The following is an 18,868-nucleotide window of genomic DNA, read 5'->3' as shown; positions in this document are numbered from 1 at the left end:
TATTAGCAATCATGATTGTCATGCCTTGTCACCTCCTACCTGTAAGCCTCAATCTGAGTCAAACAAGGACACTAGGAGTGTTGACATGTCTATCATGTGTTTTGATGGAGAAGGCAGCTCTATTTGAGCATGCATCTCCATGTATTTTCTTCAGTTGTCAACTTCTTGTGTGCATTTCTAGGTCACTTTTTGTTTTTTCCAATCTACTTCCACCTACCGGACATTGTCCTTGCCTGTCGGAATTTTTCTGTGGCCACTTGGTATTTTTCTGGCATTTTTCCAATGCAACCAGCATTAAATGCTGGTCAGCTAGCATTATAATATTGCACTTACAGGTGCAAGTTGACCAAATTTGGGCATTTATGGCTATTTATAGTCAACCCCCCACGTGGCGGTTATTATCATCCTCTCCAATCTTTTGTCCTCCTTGGCAAGTGCACACTCCGACACTCCGTCTCCTCCGTGCTTGGTGCTGCCATCATCATTATCCTGTTTTGGTGCCCTCACTAATGCTATGGGCTGCATGCAAGGATTGACTAATCTCCTTCTGATTTCCCGTTTGTATTAGCATTCTTCCTAGTTCAGTGCAGATTTCATTATTCGTTTCTTGCAGTCTCTCTTTGTTCCTTTGTCTATGTGTTTCTATTCCTTTCCATTACACACTCTCACATGACCACTATTACTGGCAAAACAAGGTGGATTGTAAGTATGGACAAAGACCATGAGAACTAACAAAGCCCCAACCGGGATCATGAAGACCGACATTATGACAAAACAACGTCCAATGCAAAGACCACTACAATTGTGGAGATTGAGAGGATTGTTGCAAAGACCACAAAGACCATAACATAGATAGAGTTCTAGGCCGTGATCAGCCTCCCTTCCTCCCTCCATCTCTTCATGTTTCTAGCATTGGTGGCACAAAGGGCCCATGCCTTGCTATTATGGCACCCTATATACTTGTGCTCGTCTTATATCTGAAACCAACCTTCCTCCTTGAAAAGGGTGGTAATAACCTAATTAATCAATAATCACAGCAAGCAATTGAAACACATAATCTGAAATGCACAGTTTACCACCTAATCTTGGACAATGGTCAGCCTATTGGCCCTAAAACTAGTGCCCCTCACGGTATTTATTTATCTTTTATTGCAAATAGATGGAATACATTGAGATTCTTTGATCTCCTCCATAGATCCAAGTGCCTCTTGCTATCATAAATGACCAGCAAGCCTTCAAACCAATTTGTCCCTTGGTTTACTCAAGGATTGGCCTTCAATTGTGCTCCTTGGGTGACAATTCAACCCTTCAATTGGGCAGAGATAGAAAATTTATTGGCCTACCCAAATGTTTGTTGGCTAAATGGCCACTTGAATCTCCTAAAATTGCTCCAATTTCAATGACTAAAATCCAAGTCTCGAGACCTTCAATTTCTAAGCACACATCTCAAGGTAGCTATAAAATCCTAATTTCTGTTGTGAATTAGGGTTTGCAATAGAGTCACGAGAAAATGAAAGAATCAATTGTTACCATGTCTAGACAGCCATGAAAGTTGTCTCCACTAATGAAGCACACCAAATATGTTGTTGGTTGGCTAAAATAGCCCTCAAACTATTCTCACCTACGCAATGGTAGCCTCCTCTCTCTCTCTCTCTCTCTCTCTCTCTCTCTCTCTCATCTTGCACAAGACTAGAATGACCCTCTCTCAACGTCCACAGTCTTTTTCCACTTGCATGGGAAAGTTTTGCCAAGTGGCAGCCTTTCAAATCCACTTTCTTGCAGCTCCTACATAATTAATTAATTTTCAGAATATTCATTTCAAAAATAAATTTAATAATTATTCCTCGTTCAAAAAAATCATTTGACTAGCGAACAATTAAATTGGCTAGCTTTATTTATCACCCAAGTGATTCTGAGCACTATCAACTTTGAATCTGGCATTAATTAATTAATGCCAATTCCCTAGTGTCACCATTAATACTTATGGCTAGATAAGTATTCTAGGCTAAATTTTGACACCAAGTACCACCTAATACTTATCTAGTATAACTTGTTACAACTTTTGCCTTTGGCACCCACTAATATCTCAAGGTCTCACATTGTGAAATAACTATCCTACACTTCACATGTGCAAGTCACATTTGCACAGTTAATCAAATGCTAAGCAAAGCATCAAAATTTCAATTCCTTGTGATACATTCCTTCCTTAAGTGGAAAAAGTTGGATGGCTCCACCTTCTCCTTGTGGTCATGCAAGGTGGAGTGTATCTTTGACTCTCTCGACCTATAGAACTTTATCACAGCTACTATTTCCCCTAGAGTGGTGATCCACAACCAATCATGCAGTTCTCTCAGACAGCCTCAACTCTTGAGCTCCATCTTTCCACTTCATGAGCCTCCATGACTCGCTCTTATGCACGTACAGAAGATGCATTCCACGGCTCATGTTTGGACTCCAGCAGCTTTCTGTAGCTAACTCACTTACCATGAAGGACCACACTAATAAAATGGAGGAGATTCGGGATGAGCCAGCAGCCCTCATAAAGGTCTCTTTGGAGGACATGGTCATGACCCTATCGTCACATCTCCCACTTGTTAAGCTTACAAAGGCACATTACATGTTAAACCTTAATTAGCTCATTAAAAATAGTCTCAAAACTCAAAAATTGCCAAAGTTTCTATATCGCATAAGCAAACACCTAAACTTTGGGAGGATCCACATCTATAAATAGAAGGCTACCTAGCCCACTTGTTCTATCCCGTTTTTGCACATTCAAGCCATCGACTCTCCTCACCTTGCAGCTGTCACCACTCCTTCAACTGATGTGCTGTCTTCACAAGTCCCTGGGAACCTAATACCGGCTGCCGCCAACCACCAAGCGGCCTATTTTCTACTACATTTCCATCCCTCAACTCATGTCATGAACAGCTGCCTGCCTCCTGCCTCTGCTACCTGCATTTACAGCCTCTACCACCAAGCGACAAGCTGCATCCATTTCTCCCCACACAAGACAAACTTCACACCTCCAACTCCAGATCTGCCCATCCCTGTTCCAGACCTGATCAGACAAGTGTTGGTGCATCTACATTTGTTGCAGATCTGATCACATCACTACTGCCCTGCTCCTCGAGCTCTCTGTCAGCCTATCTTAGCTCCAACTAGTGGTTACAGCCCTCAAGATCCATCTCAAATGGACATCACTCTCCGACTACTCCCTCAACCCACTCCCATGAGAGTCATCAGCTATTGCCTTTGAGCATCATGTACACACATTCATTCATTTACTTCTAAGTTATCTTTCTTGTCTATTTGCATTTTTGCAGTTTTTCTTTTAGCTGTTGAGTTTTAGTCACGTTCATACATTCTGTGTTCTCTTTGCGCAAACCCTAGCATATCTTCACACGGTATCAGAGCCAGTGCTCTTCTAGAGAGTATCCTATGGCTATTGTGGAGGCTTAGTTTGTGCAAGATACACGAACAACACGTAACCAATTCACAATGTCTCAGACTCATTCCTCTTGGGATCCTAGAGTGCCTTATCAAGATTCTCCATCATTGGAGGCCTTGTGGAGACGTTATGGTCTCAATGAGAACGACAATGCATCGACTTCTTCTTTGCCATCTTGTCTAGATGTAGGGCTCATGACAGAGGGGGAGTTCAATAAAGTTGCATGAAGCACAATAGGATTATGTTTGAGACTCTGCAACGGAAAGGAAAGTGAACACAACGAGAGGAGACTGAAAGAGAACACAAGTGAGAGAAGGAACAATTTGACTGCAATGGCTCAAGGATACAAGGCTGCCATGGTCAGCCAACACGCATCTCTATGCATCAGTGTGGGTGCTAAACTATAGCAGGGGGATGAGAGAATGAGAGCTAGCTTATCACAAAGGATCAATGATGGATCATGAGAGTGAGAGGACAGGCCACCTATATATAAGCAAGCTGGGGCTGCAACTAGTAATAAAGTGATCAGACCCATAATGTGGCCACCCAAGACAGTCTACAATGCCCAAAAAAGAAATTCTCACCTGGCGACCTTCCTACATAGTGGGCGTCAACTTCTTCTCCTCTAGGTGGCTTCATCAGTTTGCATTTGGCTGTCTAGGTGGCTCCTCCATCACCTGATGACAAATTACCAGTCCCTACTCCCTGTGTTTGGCATTCAGGAGGCCCCACCCATTTGCGTTTGCTGCATTTGGGATCTCCTTCACTGTTGGTGACCTTCTCCTCTAGTGGGCGTCAGCATCAGAGGTTGCTACATTTGCATTTTCAGCTTTTGACTCCTCCTTCACCCTTTGACGGTAGTCTCTTTGCTCCAAGCATCACTAGTTATCATCCTTGTGTTGCGGATTCGGAGGCCTCTCTTTAATGGCAGTCTCCTTGCTCTAGGCGACACCTCATCATCCCTATATTTGTAGACTTACGAGGCTTCTTTGTCGAATATATAGGCACAAACAATCTCAAGTCTCACCCACTGAAGTCTCTCGAGTGGCGCTCCGACTCTCTCAAAAAGCCCTAGAAAGCCTTTTTTGGGCTAGAAACTAAAACTAAAAATGGGAATGAAGAAGAGAAACAATACCTACTACATGACACCGTGATTCGGGTCACCCTTCCCCTTCTCCTTCAAGTGCCCTATTCCCATCACCTTTCAGGCTGTGTTTGGAGGTTTTCATCCTTGCTGCCATCATCTTCAGATTATTCATGACATCGTCTCCTACCTTGAAGCCATCACATTGCTTGCATTTTGGGATTCTCCACCTGGCAGTACTCCTACAAGCTGTTGGCATCATCATCAGTGCTGTCCACATCTGCATTTTCAGCCTCGATCTTCTCTCTCCTACCTGGCATTAGCTCACACATCACTGACATCACTTTTTAGGGCTCAGACACTTGCGTTTATAGCTTATCACACCCAGACATATGCGTTTGCAGCTCCCCAATCTCAAGTGTCATCATTCATCTGGTGTTTTGCAGCCTTGGCTCATCTCCCCTGCATTAGAGGATTGCGGTTCGCTCCCTCAACAGCTGTCCTTCATCTTCCAGTGATTACTTCGATAGCCCACTGCCCAAAGGACTCATTTTCCTCCCTTCATTGTGCAAATTCCCATAGGTGTTGTTATGGGAGCACTAGATTAAGCTCGAGAGACTAGACTAGATGTAAGATTTGCTACAAGGGTTCTGATGACAAGATAATCCCACCTAGGGGCACAAGGTACAATGATAACAAGATACGAAAAATCCCACAACCGGGAACCGTAGGTATAGACAACAGGACTCGATAGGATATGAATTACTTAATTCTAAAAATTAATTCAGCCCTTAATCCATGCCCAGAAAATTGACCTTGCCCATCCAAAAATTAATTGGCTAGGCCATTTGCAACCCAAAGTGGTCCCATGCATTAATTGACCCTTGGACAAGCATTAATCCATTAATTAATGCCTAGTCCCTAGTGTCACCACTGACACTTAATGGCCAATTAATGGCCCTAGGGGCAAACTGTCACCAAAATTCACCTAGAATCTAACAAGTGTAACTTGTTACAACTTTTGCCTTTGACACACAACTTTTTCACAGGGTCCTTGGGCCTTCAACTATTAAAAAAAGGTAGCTTGCACCTCACATGTGCAACACATGTGCATCTTTTAATTGCACATTTGATTAATCCTTTAATCAAATATCAATTAAATATAAGCAAAGCATCAAATTTTCACGTCCTTGTGACAAACCACCCCCTTGAAATCCTTGCAATCGTCCTCAATTGCACTGTAATGTGTCAAAGTAAACAATATTGCACTGGAATTTCCACAAGGCATCATAGTCAACATAACATAGGCCACTACTGGCTAACTATCTCATATGCCCACCATTTGCTGAAAATTTCCAGCCAGCATAAACATAGCATAAAGCTCAACAATAGTTCAGAACTGTTGCTAGAAACTCATCGGATGCATCCCAAACTCTTGTTTCTCAATAGTGCTGACTACACAACCATAGTAAAGCAAAACCGAGCCAAAACCATGGCTGAATTGTCAATGGCATTCAATACACATGCTGTTGTCCATAGAACCAGCTGAATACCACTGAAACTAATGATCATACACTGAAAACTAGCACTCGGTAATTAGTCTCTCATGATCATAACTTGATGCAATGTACGGTTTCAGAGCTGCAGTGAAAACCATACCCATCTGCATACATACCACAGTGACTAGTACACTGAATAGTGACCTCATGGTAGACATATTGTCAGCACAGTACCTTGGATGCATGCTGAATACATCCGAGATCCACTATACACGAGAGCGGTCCATTCCTGGAGGAGTGGAAGTGCTACCTCCCCCTTGAGTATCAAGTGGTACTCTGGACCCTTGCCTTGCTGAACCTGAAAGAGCCCGATCCAAAGTCGGCTCTAACTGAAAGGCATCAAGGTAAAGCTGCAACAACTGAGGATGGTCTGCCAAGTCATCCTCTTCAAGGGGGTGGTCTGTCACGAGAACGTGAAACTTTGATGCTTTGCTTATGTTTAATTGATATTTGATTAAAGGATTAATCAAATGTGCAATTAAAAGATGCACATGTGAGCTGCAAGCTACTTTTCAAAATTGAAGGCCGAAGGACCCTATGAAAAAGATGGGTGTCAAAGGAAAAAGTTGTAACAATTTACACTTGTTAGATTCTAGGTGAATTTTGGTGACAATTTGCCCCTAAGACCATTAATTGGCCATTAAGTGTCAGTGGTGACACTAGGGACCAGGCATTAATTAATGGATTAATGCTTGTCCAAGGGTCAATTAATGCATGGGACCACTTTGGGTTGCAAATGGCCTAGCCAATTAATTTTTAGATGGGCAAGATCAATTTTTTGGGCATGGATTAAAGGCTGAATTAATTCTGAAAATTAATTAAATGGCTGAAAATTGCTGAAAATGGATTAAGAAAGCTGTCACTCGGCAAACCTTTCCCATGCAAGTGGGGGAAAGGCTAAATAGGGCTGAAGGGAGAGGGAAATCTCGTTTTTTCATTTTGGAGCTATTGGAAATAGGAATTGGATTGTTGCTGGCAACTTTTGGGGCCAATTTCTAGCCATTGGAGACCATTTTGGTGATGGAGATTGCATATTCTTGACCTTGGGAAGCTAACAATTGCTGCTGATGCACTTTCTCGTGAAGATCACAGTCTTTGATGCTCTTATTGTTGTTGTTGCATCCGTTTGGGGCTGGTACAGCAGGGCAGCAGCTGATTTTGATCAGTTCTTTGCGACAAATCTCAAAATTTTCTCTCTCTACAGCATTCTCTCATCTCCTTCAGCCTATGCTTAGCCATTCTCAGCAATTCTCAGCCATTCGGACGAGATCTTAGCCGTTTTTGGTGGGCTGATATGTAGTTTTTGCAGTAAACCCTAATTTACAACAGAAATTACGGTTTAGTAGTCACCTCGGGATCCGTGCCAGAGATTGAAAGCTCAAGGGACTAAAATCACCAGCTGATAATTGAAGATTATCAAGGGATTTCAAGAGCCAGCCCATCCCAAATTGATTTGGAGCAGCATTTGGCCAGCCAAGGGTCAAATTGGAGAATAAGTCCTGGGTGAATCAAGGGACAAATGACCCAAAAGGCTTGCTGGTCATTTATGACAGCAAGAGCAATTGGTTAGCAGAAGGAGATTGAAGAATCTCAAGTTGTACTCCTTCCAATTGAATGAAAGCTAAAGAAATACTGCAAGGGGCGCCAAATTTGGGGCCAACAGGGAGTCTACTGTCCAAGAATGTTATGGTAAAGTGGTATTTCATTTTATGTGCATTTATTTATTGATGTAATTAACTCTTAAATCAGGTTATCACCACCCATTCCAAGAAGGAAGGCGGAAGCCCAAATCCGAAACATAAAAGGCCTGTGAAAGGGAGCTCGACACGTAGTTGAAAAATAAAGGCAAAGTGCCAATACCACAAATAAGCACTGAAACAATGTCACCAACAATGATGAAACCCTCGGAAGGGCATAGATCCTACAACAAATCACCTCATGTAGTCATATGACTAAAAGCTCCACTATCAACCAGCCAAGACCTCTCAAAAGATGATGCAACCATTGAAGAAGGCTCCTCCAAGTCAACAATATGAAGGAACACTAACTCATGGGTAACTGCTAGAGTAGAGGTAAAAGGCTCAAATGTTTTAGCTCCATCCTTGGCTCCCGAATGAAGGTGATGATGTACCATCACGCACTCCATGGGTCACTCTAGTGCAAGGATTTCTATCCTCTCCTTGCAATGTGCCTATCCACCCTCCTTGTTCTAGTCACACAACTACCATGCCTATGCCCAATCTACCCACACTCACCTATGGATCCATTGTGCACACATCCTGCTTGCATAGTAAGCACTTTACGGTTATTCCCCCCAATTGTACTCCACTCCCTGACCCTACCCACCCTACTCCTCACTTAGTACTAACCCTCCAACTACTACGGCCAAGAATGTCTTTACAAATAAGACTTGTTTTAATTTTTCTAATTTCACTAGGCCTAACCTTATGCAGTGAGTGCTTGAGTCTTGAGGTCTTTGGAAGCTAGTAATTGATTTAAAGCCTATGTCTAGCCCACCCTGACTATATCCATCAATGGAGAGCTTGCAATGCTACAGCAAATGTCAAGTTAACACAAGGGTTACTTCCTAAGTTTCACTCACAATTAAAGCATCTTTCCCTACCATCTAATTGTTGGAGTGATGAGTCATCTCCTTGACCACTATACAATAAGAGATTGCACCCAACGTATCAATCTTGATTATGAGATGCAGGAGCTTTATAGGAAGGGGATGATCTAAAAGTCAAGTTGGACTAATATAGGCAATTACTCACCAAGTTCGCCACTACGGGCTCACCGAGGTCAAATGACAATCAAGTTGCCTTCTAAATACTTCTATTTTATGCAGCACGTCATTTCGTTGCTCCATTTGTCAACGTTCTAGAAGTTGGAATGTCAATTCTTGCCTTATGCAAGGCTACATGATCCAGTCCACAAGAAGTCCTCTTATACATTCTCACTTTTAGAGGGGGATCTAGTACCACTTCTTCTAAGGGGAAATGTGGAGGTGGCAAGAACTCTCAACTCTACAACTTGGAATTGGAGTGTAACTTCTCCATCACTTGAATAGGCCTTCATTTCTAATGACAGCAATCATGCAGCAAGGTTACCGGCAGCAGCAAAAGGCAACATGCTTGAGGGCAAAGCCTGGATGACAAAGTGTGAGGGCCATTCTTACAAACCATTTGAAAACTTCTCCTTGTCATAATACTTTCAACAGATTGAGTATCGTACTGCAACCTGCCGCCTTCAAGATAATAAAAAGAGAGCCACCATTTGTAGTTAAACTAGCTTTTTGGTCTCATTTATTTTGTAATTTCAGCTCAGTTTTCCATAATGACGAGTTCGATGGACATGATGCGATCTTTTCAGGTCTCATAGCTCACTTTTCAGCTCTGAAAAAACACACACACACACACACACACACACACACACACACACACTCTCTCTCTCTCTCTCTCTCTCTCTCTCCGATCGCACTGACTATACAGATAGGCCTATTCGAGTCTCCATTACCTGATGGTGCCATGATGATAAGCTGCTGCGAGAGGGGTATGGAGGCATCGTGAGCTTTGAGCGTGATGCTCCCGCCTGTTCCAGAGACCCAGCCTAGAGAATAGAATTGCTTGCACAGCTCTGCCGCAAGAGAAGTGGCCTGCTTTACTGCATCAGAAGCCACGAAGGAGGGAGCAGCAGTGGTTGTAGCAAGCATAGCCATGGCTTTCCTCCCTCCCAATGCAATTCAGTGCTGCATTCGTGTGAGATCTTCTGGTCACACCTTCACAATATTGAAGATCGAATAATTATTGTTGTTGCATATATTTCCTTCCCTTTATGTAGTTAATATGCTCTCTTCCATTCATTATTCCCATCTTTCATTACTACTTTCCTTCTCACTATTGGTAAAGTTCTACTCCGTTAGTGAGGGCATTGGTCAACCAAACCTTTTCTCTTCCTTTATCATATATACTAGGCGCTCCGCGCCTAGACACGCCCCGGCAGGGCAGGCGCGATTTTTGCAGGAGGGGGCGGCTGGTGCTGGACGTGTGGCACACGCCCCCGCATTCTCTTTTTTTTTTTTGTGGGGGAGGTGGGGGCTGCCACGTGGCATCTGCCCCCCACCTCTCGTTAACTAATAGTATAGATTCTAATATTATCACTCTACCTCTTTTGATGCGAGAAAGATGTATCGATGTGTGTGTGAGGCTTCTTGCGTTGCTCGATTAGTTGTCTGTGCCATTCAATAACACAGCCTCCATTTCCAAAACATTACTTGGTAGAGCAAAAGTTTGCAAAAACTTGGTTTTGTTTGTTGAGCGAATGAACAAAATTACAACATTTAATGCACAATGCACAATTTTGGTTCTTTGTGTGAAGCCTCTCTATACTATATCTAATCTTTAAATCAACCAAGCCTCATGGAGTGAAAGTATCGGACCTGAAAACAGTAAACCAATCCTATATGTGATAGCCTCTCCATTTTTTTATCTTCATCTTACTACTATATTATTTTCGTTGTAGGTTTGGAAAGCCCCAAACTTACCTCCTTTTCCAAACTCCCATTTTTTAATCAAAACCCCCTCCCCTCCCCTCCCCTCTTTCTCATGTGTAATCTCTCATTTTCTCTTCCCCTCCCTTTTTTCATAAAAAATCCTTCGCCCCCTCCCCCCCACCCCTCTCCTTTTTTTTAAATTAAAACCCCCTCCCCTCTCTCTCACTTATAATCTCTCTCTTTCTTTTTCCCCTCCCCTTTCTAATTAAATTCCTCCTCTCTCTCTCTCTCTCTCTCTCTCTCTCTCTCTCTCTCATTAGCCTTTTTAATTTTAACTTTTTTTTAAAAATTAATTTAAACTTTTTTGGATAGTTTTTCACACACTATGAGAGGGAGATAAAAGAAAAAGAAGAAGGATTTAAAAAAATAAGAAGAAAGAGAAAAAAACGGAGAGAGGGGGAAAAAGAATAGAGAATAGTCTTTTTTAAATTAAACCTTTTTTATATAGTTTTTTACTCAGAGAGAGACAGAGATAAAATATATAATTTGAAAGAGAAATAAAATAGGGGGAGAGAAAGGGAAAGAGATAAAATAGAAAAATAGAGAGAGAAGAAAAAATATATAGAGAGAAAAGAGAGCAATAGAAAAAAACTTGAAAGAGAAAGAGAGAGGAAAAGAAAAATAGAGAGAGAGAGAGAGAGAAACCAAGAGAAATATACAAAGAGCAAAAAAGAAAGAAGAGGATAGGGGGAAAGAGAGAGGGGCGACAAATAGAAAGAGAATTATATATATATATATATATAGAGAGAGAGAGAGAGAAGAAAAGAAAAAATGTAAAGAGAGGAGAGAGGGGGTAGAAGAAAAGGGGGGAGAGAGACATAAAGAAGAAAATGAGAGAAAAAAAAAGAAGAAGAAGAGAGAGAATTTGAACACAAAGAGAGAATTATAAAGAGAGAAAAGATAAAATTTTAAAGAAAGAGAAAAGAAAAAAATTTAAAGAGAGAAGAATGAAAAAAAGGAAAACAAAGGAGAGAGAAGGAAAAGAGAGAAGAGGGGGAGAGAGAGAGAGAGAGAGAGAGAAAGAAAAGAAGAAGAAGAAGAAGAAAGAGGAAAATAGGAAGAGAGATAGAGAAAAAGAGAAAAAAGAAGTCTTTTTTTAATTTAAATATTTTTTGAGAGAGAGAGGAATGGAGAGAGGAGAGGGGGGAGAAGAGAGGGAGAGAGAAGAAAAATATAAAATTTAAAAGAGAGAGAGGGAGAGAAGAAAAAAAACAAAATTAGGAGAAAGGGGAGAAGAAATGGGGATGGAGAGAGAGAGAGAGAGAGAGGAGAAGAAGAGAGAGAATATAAACATAAAGAGTGAGAATTATATAGAGGAAAATATAAAATTTACATACTTTAAGAGAGACTGAGGGGAGTGGAGGGAAGAAAGTGAAAGAAGAAGAATGAGAGAGAGAGAGAGAGAGAGAGAGAGAGAGAGAGAACATGTAGAGAGAATTATAGAGAGAGGAAATATAAAATTTAAAAAGAGAGAGAGAAGGAAAAGAGAGAAGAGAGAGAAGAAAAGCGTAGAGAAAATAAAAGAAGAGAGAGAGAGAAGAAAAGCGCAGAGAGAATAAAAGAAGAGAGAGAGAGAGAGTAAAGAAAAAAATTAGAAACTAAGAGGGAAAAGATAAGAGAGAGAGAAATGGATTGTTAAGCAAAGTTGTTGTGCAATACTTCGCTTGCCGTTTTGGAGCAGCAAAGTGGCCTAACGTTTCGTGCGCGTGAAGCACACGTAGAACACTAATTATTATCATTCATTAAGCTTGAACCTTTCTCAAATCATCCATGCAAGGAATGAGGTGTCCTCATTAAGGAAATAACTAGGCTCTACTCACCTATGTGTTGTTTAGTGCTTTGTATCGGTTTGTTTTTGGACACCTCACATACCAAGTCACACTTCATGCAGCAAGAGGGTTCTCACATTAGCATCATGTTTTGGTATTGTGGTTTGCACACTAAATTAGCTTTATAGCTTGAACTCTAAATTACACAAAAGCTATCAAAAGGACAATATATGTAATGTAATGCCATGCTTCTACAATAATTTCATTACTAGTGTTCCATGCACGCTTCATGCACATGAAACACTAGGCCGCTTTGTGGCAGCTTCGCTGCTCCGAAGTGGCAAGCGAAATATCACACATCAACTTCTCTCAACAATCCATTTCTCATCTTTCTCTCTCCTTTTTTCCATCTCTGTTTCTAATTTTTTTCTTCACCCTCTTTCTCTCTCTCTCCCCCCAAATTTCCTATGTCTAATTCTCTCTCTCTCTCTCTCTCTCTCTCTCTCTCTCTCTCTCTCTCTCTCTCTCTCTCTCTCTCCTAGTTTTCTCTCCCCGCTTTTCTTTCTCTCTCTCTCTCTCTCTCTCTCTCTCTCTCTCTCTCTCTCTCTCTCTCTCTCCTTTTATTCTCCCCCTCTCTCCTCTCTTTCCTTCTCTCTCCCTCTCCTCATTTTTCTTTTTCTTTTTTTTCTCTCTATCTCTTCATTCTCTTTTTAAATTTTTACTTTTCTCTCTCTCTCTCTCTTAAATTTTATATTTTCTCTATTATTCTCTCTCTATTCATATTTTCTCTTCTTCTTCTCTCTCTCTCCCCCTGTTTTTTCTTCTTCTCTCTCTTTTTTAAATTTTATATTTTCTCTCTCCATGTTCCTCTCTCTCTCTCTCTCTCTCTCTCTCTCTCTCTCTCTCTCTCTCTCTCTCTCTCTCTCTCTCTCTCTCTCCCCTTCTTCTTCTTCTATCTCCCTCTCAAAGTATGTAAAAAACTATGTCCAAAAAAACTTTAAACTTAAAAAAATAAAATATTTAATTAAAAGAAAGGTTTAAATTAAAAAGTTTAATCTAACTATGAGAGAGAGAGAGAGAAACTGTTGATTTCAAAAGACGTTTGATTTAATTAAAGAGAGAGAGAGAGAGAGAGAGAGAAAGAGAGAGAGAGAACCTAGGCCCTACACATGAGAGAGAGGGGGGAGCGGGGAGGGGGGAAGAAAAATGTTTAATTTAAAAAATACTATTATCTTTCCTCTTTCCCTGCACTACTTAGATTTCACTCAAAGCTTGTCTATCCTAATTCCTATGTCTTCTTATGATCTTCTTCATGCCTGCATGAACCATTGTGATGCCTTTTTGATTGATTCAAAGGTCTTTTAATGCTCTCAAGGGTTATCATCCCTTATAGGAAACCATTTCAGCTTCCTTGTGCATTTTACAACCCTTTATGATATAAGTAGAGCCTTTGCTTTTTCTTTTATTGAAAATCTCTACTTTGTCTTGGGAGGGGGGCTTAGGGGTTGGTGATTCATAAAATAAAGGTTGATGAGGTGAAGGGTCATGGGGTAGAGATGGAGGTGGGAGAAGAGCTTTGGAGGCTAGAATAAGTTAAAGAGAGAAGGGAAAAAAGAGTTATGATAACGTAATGTGACCCAAGAGGTGAAAGCAATAAGAGTCACATTAGCAAAGTGATTGGCAATAAAAGTAATTCCAACTAGTAAACTTGCACTCATTCCTACCATCAAGCAAATTGAAGCAACATTGGGAAGTATCATTTCATTGAGATGGTCTCACCATTATTGGTCAATGCACATGTTGGCATCAAAGAAGAGAGCAAGCATGTGTTCTTCATTGAGATTTGGATTGATCTTAAGGAGCACTAAGAAGAAAATGGCAATTAATGGTCGTGTGAAAGTAGGATATCATGGTAATTTGTGAACTATTGAATGAATATGCGAGGTGGGTTTAAGTCAGTAGGTCGAAAGATGTAAGTAAGGGTAGATCGTTGGGCATAGGTCCTAGGGCTTTTCAAAAAGTTAAACAAGTTGTGCTTGTTAGGATGAAAGTCATGTTCGAATCTTTTATGATATGGACAATGGATTGGTTTTGGACACTCGATTGTAGATCCATAATAGTAGGAGGTCCAATAAATTTATTGGTATTTATGATGGTTTTCTGCACTTGATTGCAAATCACATAGTAGTAGGAGGACCAAGAACTTTTGTTGGTATTCAGGATTATCCGTCTTTAGTGTAGTTTCTCACCATAGCATCTCAAAGGATTTTGGGTTAGTTTGGCACACTAAGATTTATTATCTCTAAAAAGCTAACAGTAGCATCTCAAAGGATTTTGGGTTAGTTTGGCACACTAAGATTTATTATCTCTAAAAAGCTAACAGTAAACTTCTTTATCAAATTGACTCTCCCTCCTTATTGCTAAGTTGAGACTGGGCTCAATGAGAAGATTCATGATGGAGGGTGGAAGCAGTTCTACAGGTGCTAGGAGTGGTCAAAGTAAAAAAGGACTAGGATACTAGGTTTTGTTTGTGAACCTTCAAACTTGTCCCCCATTTGTCACAAGTCTAGTTTAGCTATTTCCATTAGGTCAACTCACATTAGGTGGCATGCTAGGAGAGAGCTCTCAAACTTTCAATGATAGTGTTTTTCTTGAGGGTTAAGTGGACTAGTGGAAGTTGGTGGTTGTTGCAAAGGTGGTGGAGACAAGGGCTTTATCCTCCCAACGGATCCCAGTGGTAGGTGGAGTTGCTCTTAGGGAGCTTTGGAGGGTTCCTAAAATAGGGCTAAGGGATGACATCTAAAGCCTAGATGTATCCCAAAGAGTACTTTATATCCAAGAGGTTGTATAGTACACCATCTTTTTGATAACATACACAACATATGGTAGCTTAACTATGAGGCAAAGTTGTTATAACTTGGTTCTTAGGGCAAGCCACATATTTGTCATGATTTGGAGTCGTTACTTTTATTATGGCTTGAAAGAAGCTTCTCTCTTTGGCTTGGGTAGGATTTCCATTATCCCTATTTTGTCTTTTTTTTGTAGATTCCTTTATGCAAGGTCTCCTACTATACATGACATCTTCTCGTAGTGTTGCTCCCAAATAGCTACTTTTCTCTCTAGCAATTGATTTCCTTCTTGTGTTTTTCAAGGGTGCAATTCATTTCATTCAAGATTGACCCTAAACTTGTTATTTTCAAGTTGCAAGGTTTGGTTTTGATCTTATAATACCTCCAATAGTTCTTGTTCATCAACTTCTTTGTTTACTCTTTCAAGATCCTTAGCTATGGTGCTTAGGTTTTTCTCCCTAAGTCATTAGAAACTTTAATGCCAAATTTAATAAAGTAGCTTTATTTCATTTCAAAAAAGAGAGATCCACATGGAATGCCTACTTGTTTGTTCTTTAAAAAGCTATCCTCATTGAATGTGTTGATGACTCTTCTTTGAAATCTTGAGTAAATAAAGCTCTTTCTCACTGTTATGTTTGGTTCTTCCTCATTTGTAGCACACTATTTGCTCTCTCCTCTAAAAGGCCCCCCAAATGATCTAAAAAATGTCTTAACACTTTGCTAACTTTTTCTAAGGATTTGCTAGTAGTAGATGCTTTTCTAATTCACATTGCCTTTTGATAGCATCTTCCTTAAGCTTGGTCTTCATGATTATCCCATTGTACATTATTTTCTCTTCATTAGAGATGGAGCTTTCTTTCCCTTGTCCTTCTAGCTATCCTCACTTTGTTCAATGAGTGGATGTTTCTTTTTAGTTTTCATTTTAGCTGCCACCTTTTCTATTTGCTCTTCCTCCTACTCCTCTTTATATAGCTTTTTGCAAGTTAGGTCCACACACTACACCTAAGCCCTAAGTGTAGAGCTCTTGATGTCCTAGTCATGATAATGGTGTTAAGGTGGTTGTGAAATAAACATCAAGGTGATGGAAATGTCTAATTGTGATAGAGGTGTTAGCCCATCAAATCATGATGATGATAAGGCAAATAACTTAAGATGGTGGGCCCATAGTCATAGGGATTAGGGTGGGATTACTAAAAACAATTGTGGAAACTAAAGCATCAAATTAGTTAGTATAGTGAAGCAAGCATTCTTGTTGATCAAACAAGTCACTCAAGGTGATCGTTCCAAAGCAATCATGGTAGTGATGAAGAGAACAAGCACCTCCCACCTATGTAGTTATGGCTATATCCATAGGCATGTAGTTTTGGTGATGATGCTATCTTACTACTTGAAATATTCTTCCTTCATGAAAATAAGCTAAAAGCTATACTTTGATCACTATCCATAAGCATGAGATGCAACTTGTATCACATCATGGTCCCTATTCCAACACAATGGGGAGAATATGAGCAACAAAAGGGAGTGAATTCCAGCTTGGTCCTGACAATGAAATCAAAGTGTTGGGTCTCATGGAAGCACAACATCTTGACAAGCTTAAGCATACTTGTTGACTCTTACTCTTTAAGAGCTTCCTCACTCTATGGCCTAAGCTACCTCTAGCAACAATGGCTTGTACTCAAGTTTTGAATTGACCATGCTCTCTCCATTCTATCCCACAAGCATGAGATGCAGCTTGTAGCACATCATGGTTCCTATCCCAATATAATCACGAGAGTATGAGCAACAAAAGGGAGTAGCTTCCACCTTGGTCCTATCAACAAAACCAAAATGTTGGATCTCATGGGAGCTCAGCAAATTGATGGGATTAGGCATGACTCTTACTCTTCAAGAGCTTCCTCTCTCTATGGCCCAAGCTACCTCTAACATCAATGGCTTGTACCCAAGCTTTAAATTGACCATGCTCTCTCTCCATTTTATCCTAAGAATCCAAGAAGGCAATAGCAAGTTCAAAGATGGTGCTTGTAGTAGGATAATTAAAATTTGCCTCCCTACCATTAGTGGTCAAATTTTGTAAAATGGACTTCAAGTGTGGTTCTTTCTCATTCACCATAGCCTTTTCTTCCATGATATGTTCACTAATAATACCACAAGAAAAAAGAAGAAGGATAGAGGAAAGAAGAGGAGAAGGGAAGCTTCTTCCAAGATCTCATAAAGGTACACACTCTCTCTCACTGTCCTTCTCTTCATTTGTAAATCTCTCACTCAAGCAATGGCTATGATCATAAGTTCGTATGTGGGAGTGTAATATTGCCCCTTTTTCTCTCTCTTGTTTGGTAATATTGCCTAGTTTGGAAGGTGGAGAACAAGATAGAGAAGCTATGGCTCACAAGCTCCACATACAGAGAATGTGAGATTCTATAGGCCTTGACCTTTGAATACCTAGGCTTTGTGGGTCAGTAATCTTAGCCCTTTTCTCTCTCTTTTCTAGTTATATTGCCTAGTTAGAATATCCTTGAACCTTCATGGGCTCCCCATGGTGGATTAATGACTTACACTCGTTTTGTTAACTAACAATACTTATTTGGATTGCTTTTCAACATTTTTTGTGGGACTTTTCTATTCATACATGAATGAGAATTCTCATTTGTGACTGAAATACAATGTGCAGAGGAGGAGTGAGACCAGCTCTTAATATTATAAGAAGGAGAATTCTCATACATGAATGAGAATTCTCAGTTTTGATTTAAAGACAATCCGCAGAGGAGTGAGACTAGCTCTCAAATATTATAAGAAATTTCCCATGTTGGTGGACACAAAGAGTTCACTAGATGTCCCACCCAAAAGATTACACAAGCTACATTTGTTTCTAAAACTTAATTTATCAATTTTTGGTGCCCAAGTGGTATTTCTTATTTTGTTTTTCATTTTTAGGATGCTTCTTGGGCTATTGACTCCTTTTGATGGAGCTTGGACTGCCTTTTTGACAAGCTCTTTCTTTGCCCCATAGCGAAGCTATTGCCATTTTGGATTAACATGCTTCATCATGATTTAAAACATCCATGAGCTTTAACTAGTCAAAGCATAATTTTCTTTAATCTCATATCTTTTACTGGGTAAGTCAACATCTTTGTAGGCTTGTGGATTTTCCTACATCTATGCAATTAGTTGCCTATCACTTATATCTTTTATTTTGAAGGCATGTTTTGCATAAGCTACCATCCTTCCTTTTTCCATACTACTCATGAGTGAGTATTTGAAGCAAAATTCATTGATCTTGGTCTACCTCTAGTCATTTTCTTTTAAGAGACCCTCTAACATATTTAGGTTGACTAGGGAGCTATCTTAAGCATTTTCTAAAGTTTTTCTAAGGTTCAAACTACCCTACCATCTTTTCCAAGTCCTTGACCACAACAACTAGTGTGATGGTGTGTTCTCTCTTGAACCAGAGGTGGTGCCCATTTTATTTTTCTTGAAGCACCTTCCCAAGAGAGCAAGGGGGTTTCCATTAGTAAGAGGGCACCCATGTGCATGAAAGGAGGTTTTTATTCAAGAGGATGCAATGAACTAATTGATGAAGAAGAGGAGGTCATGCCAATCTAGTACGATA

At 40.3% G+C, this 18,868-nt stretch overlaps 1 protein-coding gene across 2 annotated transcripts in view; it reads right to left on the bottom strand.

Annotated features, from left to right (window-relative positions):
* The window catches only part of LOC148008617 (putative bifunctional methylthioribulose-1-phosphate dehydratase/enolase-phosphatase E1), a 172,467-nt gene extending 162,524 nt beyond the window's left edge, over positions 1–9,943 (bottom strand). Inside the window, exon 1 of one of the 2 annotated variants that reach the window (XM_087674157.1) lies at positions 9,608–9,943. In XM_087674157.1, the coding sequence (XP_087530283.1) occupies positions 9,608–9,809 (202 nt within the window). In that variant the 5' untranslated portion in view covers positions 9,810–9,943. The remainder of the gene's footprint in view (positions 1–9,607) is intronic. The other variant, XM_087674158.1, reaches the window with a different exon arrangement.
* Between the last annotated feature and the right edge of the window lie 8,925 nt (positions 9,944–18,868).

The sequence above is a fragment of the Lygodium microphyllum genome, unplaced genomic scaffold (genome assembly GCF_053477565.2).
Source record: "Lygodium microphyllum isolate KBCC unplaced genomic scaffold, Lygodium_microphyllum_v1.1.10 scaffold_115, whole genome shotgun sequence".
NCBI classification, from domain to species: Eukaryota; Viridiplantae; Streptophyta; class Polypodiopsida; order Schizaeales; family Lygodiaceae; genus Lygodium; species Lygodium microphyllum.
Note: the sequence above shows the minus strand (reverse complement) of the source record. Positions and strands in the feature narration are given on the sequence as shown.